General features: G+C 35.5%; 1 protein-coding gene across 1 annotated transcript; it reads left to right on the top strand.

The window, feature by feature from the left end:
• Positions 1-2,536: 2,536 nt before the first annotated feature.
• Positions 2,537-3,490, top strand: LOC110289706 (olfactory receptor 5AP2). Its single transcript, XM_021156058.2, has one exon. The coding sequence runs from the start codon at positions 2,537-2,539 to the stop codon at positions 3,488-3,490; it is 954 nt and encodes a 317-aa protein (XP_021011717.1).
• Positions 3,491-3,982: the final 492 nt, after the last annotated feature.

Genomic DNA, 3,982 nt, shown 5'->3' with positions numbered 1-3,982 from the left:
AGACTTAATGTTTTCTTAACTTCAGAGAGGAATTACGTAGATTATATGGATGCCACATGAGAGAATCAATTCCCAGAGAAAATGGAATGAGAACCCCATCCTATTTAAAATGAGTGTGACTATTATGTAGTGTGTTCTGAATTTTCAGACAACTGTGGCCCACACACAGCTGGTCCATGGTGACTGATGGTCTCTTTTGAAAGGAACTTCATATTATAAGTTGGAGTGTTCACTTTTAAGGAAATTTAAAGGGAAAGTCTCAAGTTTTTTTGTTTGTTGAGTCAAGGGGTTCAACAACTTCTTCAAGAAAGTCAGGACATGTGATCTGACTGAAGCTGTGCCTGCTTGTGAATTTAGGCATAGACCGGAAACAGCAGGACCAAAAGAGGTCAACAAGTTAAAGGTAAAGGGAATGCTTTAAATTTTTTGATCTGAAGCAAAAGTCATCTTGCTATTAATTTTCCAAGTTACTAACTTTTTCAAAATTCCAAAGTACCGAGAGATGAAGAACATATGCTAAATCAACTCTATATCTATTTTTATTGCTCAGAGAATTGTAGTTGTAAGGATAAACATAAACAGCAAGAAATAATATGATTCTATATTCTTTTTAAAATTCAGTTTTTTCTTCGTTTTATTTTGAGATTGTAATAAAATTACTACATTTCCCTTTTCCTTCTCTCTGTCCTCCTATAAACTCCTTCTTACCATTTTGTCTGCATGTATGGCTATATATCATATATGTGCAGTACCCTTGGAACAATGGATTCCCAGGAACTGGAATTATACATGGTTACAAGCTATGGTATGAATGCCTGTAATCAAACCCTTGTCCTCTGTATAAGCAACCAGTGCTATTCACCACTGAGCAATCTCTCCAAACTGTGAAGTTGCTATTCTCAAGTTTTGTCTGTGCCAGTGTATCATTGATATGGACAATGGCTTATTAAGAATGGGAAAACATTTTATCAATATAATATCTATGTTATGACAAAATATACTATCAATTAGATGGGATCCCACACACTCTAATGAATACTCTTGGTACTGCACCCATCAAGAACCCCATCCCTGATTGGTGAAACACATATATACTAAGAGAAGCAGTGGCACATCAATAGATTTTTAGTAAATATGAACATATGAGAGATTATAATATTTACCTCTTGAGTGTCAGTTTCAATGGAGGCTATTTTTCAATATAAATCTGTATGGATGGATTTTTTGTAAGACAAAATCAGATCTTTTATGCTCTTCTAACCAGATGCATATATTCATTTGCATCTTCATCATCACTGTGAGTACAGGTATTGGGTAATGTTGGCCCTGTGATTTCATTTTTAGAAAGTACCAAGTAATATTTCTTGGTGAGTGATAAGTGGGAGGACTGGCATATTGAACTGTAATTTCCTAGACATTTTATGTCAATTTAATCTATTAGTAAATAATATGCGATGATGAAAGATGTGTTATGAAATAATCATGAAGAGTACTTCTGGTTGGAAATGTTGTCTAACTTTTTGATTGGGGGGATAAGGCTTCATCTCTTTTGAATTTTTCCTTTGCCTTTTCATATTTTCACCTCCGTTTGACCTCACTTTAAGTTGTAGGTGTTATCATGATTTCAAGTTATATTTTATGATATTAAGCTATTCGTTTTAATTCACTATTATCACAAGGCTCTTCCATATGCTATGTGTTCTGGTCCTGTCATGTTAGTATTGTTAACTAAATTTGTTTTAACTGATAAGGTCAATGTAAAAACTGTATTTCTTCAACGAGTAACATGTTGTTTATATTTTATAATGCTTACATTCATGTAAATGTTAAACCAGTTTTAGAATTATATATGTATATATTCACACATTTTTCTTTAATTATAGTAAAATTAATGAAAATCCTTTCTGCAACTTTGAGTGATCTATTATATGTATTATCCATAGTTAAAGTGCTTTATAATAGTTTTTTGTGATCTTGTGACTTGGAGTAAGAGCTTTGAAATTCATTGTCAGCTTACTTTTTTTTTTTCATAATGCTTACCCATCCTACAATCTTATTCTATAAAAATTAGAGTGATTACTAAACTTTTCTGATGGTTATTTGATGTAAATCCCATGTATGCATGAGGATATGCTCAATTTCCTTTATTTATTGATCATCCAATGTAAAGTACCTCAGGTCCTCTTTGTCATTTATGACTCACTTTGTTAACTTTTAGTATTTTAAGTTACTTTAACTATATTGAGACAGGGAAGTCAGAGAGTTAAGTAACATTTGCCATGTTTCTTCAGTTGAATTTATAGGACACTAATATTTTTAAATTTTGTTAATCATTTATACTAAAGACAGTTATGTCAGAGCAAATGCTTTTGATTCTGATTTTAATACTTCAAATTTTTATAAGAATTTGTGTTTATCAAAAACCTATGAGTGTATTTCCATTTTCTTTGTTACATTTGTTAGTATTTGTGTTGTCTGTACTCTACATTCTTAGAAATTAATTCAATGTTCTAACAGTTCTTCTATTCCAACACAGATGGTCAGGAATGGAAAAGGAATCCAAAATGAGAATGCCACAGAAGTGACAGAATTTATCCTTTTGGGTCTCTCAGACAATCCAGACTTGCAAGGTGTTCTCTTTGCATTATTCCTGATCATCTACACGATGACACTGGTGGGTAATTTGGGCATGATGGCCCTGATTAAGATTGACCGAAGTCTGCACACACCTATGTACTTCTTTCTCAGCAGCCTTTCTTTTGTTGATGCCTCTTATTCTTCTTCTGTCACCCCCAAGATGCTAGTAAACCTCATGGCTGAGGATAAGAGCATTACTTTCAATGGATGTGCTACCCAGTTCTTCTTCTTCGGGTCCTTCTTGGGAACTGAATGCTTCCTGCTAGCCATGATGGCCTATGACCGCTATGCAGCCATCTGGAATCCCCTGCTATACCCAGTTCTCATGTCTGGGAAAATTTGTTTCATGTTGGTTTCTACTTCATTCCTAGCAGGCTTTGGCAATGCAGCCATCCACACAGGGATGACTTTCAGACTATCCTTTTGTGGCTCTAATAAGATCAATCATTTCTATTGTGACACCCCACCCCTGCTCAAACTCTCTTGCTCTGACACTCACATTAATGGCATTGTGATCATGGCCTTCTCCAGTTTCAATGTCATCAGTTGTGTTCTGATTGTTTTGATTTCTTACCTGTGCATCCTCATTGCCATACTGAAGATGCCTTCTGCAGAGGGAAGACACAAAGCCTTCTCGACCTGTGCCTCCCACCTCATGGCTGTCACCATCTTCTTTGGAACAATTCTTTTCATGTACTTGCGCCCTACCTCAAGCTACTCTATGGAACAGGACAAAGTTGTTTCTGTGTTTTATACAGTAGTGATTCCAATGCTTAATCCTCTCATCTATAGTTTAAAAAATAAAGATGTTAAGAAAGCAGTGAAGAAAATCTTACATAATTGTGTGGTTTGAGGTAAGGGTATATATTTTCACCCTATGTTAATTGTGTTGCTTTTTTTTTATACATACACACAAATATACACTGAGACCTGAATTTGAAGAGCTGTGTTTGCTGTTTCTCTTGTGCACAATTTTTATGTGAAATATATTTTTCTTTTTTTTTAAATTTTTATTGGATATTTTCTTTATTTATGTTTGAAATGTTATCCCCTTTCACAGTTTCCCCTCTGGAAACCCTGTATCCCATCACCACTCCCACTGCTTCTATGAGTTGTTCCTCCACCCTCCCACCCATCCACCACCCACCCACTCTGGCCTTCCCACCCTGGCATTCTCCTACCCTGGGGCATTGAGCCTTAACAGGACCAAGGACTTCTTCTCCCTTTGATGCCTGACAAGGCCATTCTCTGCAACATATGTGATTGGACACAGGGGGTGATTTTTGTTTGTTTGTTTTTTGTTTTACTGCACACTTGCTTACAACCTTCTCTGTGGTAGCATTGG

This window comes from Mus caroli, unplaced genomic scaffold (assembly GCF_978045245.1).
Source record: "Mus caroli unplaced genomic scaffold, Mus_caroli_1 scaffold_2, whole genome shotgun sequence".
Lineage (NCBI taxonomy): Eukaryota > Metazoa > Chordata > Mammalia > Rodentia > Muridae > Mus > Mus caroli.
This window is presented reverse-complemented; position numbering and strand designations above follow the sequence as displayed.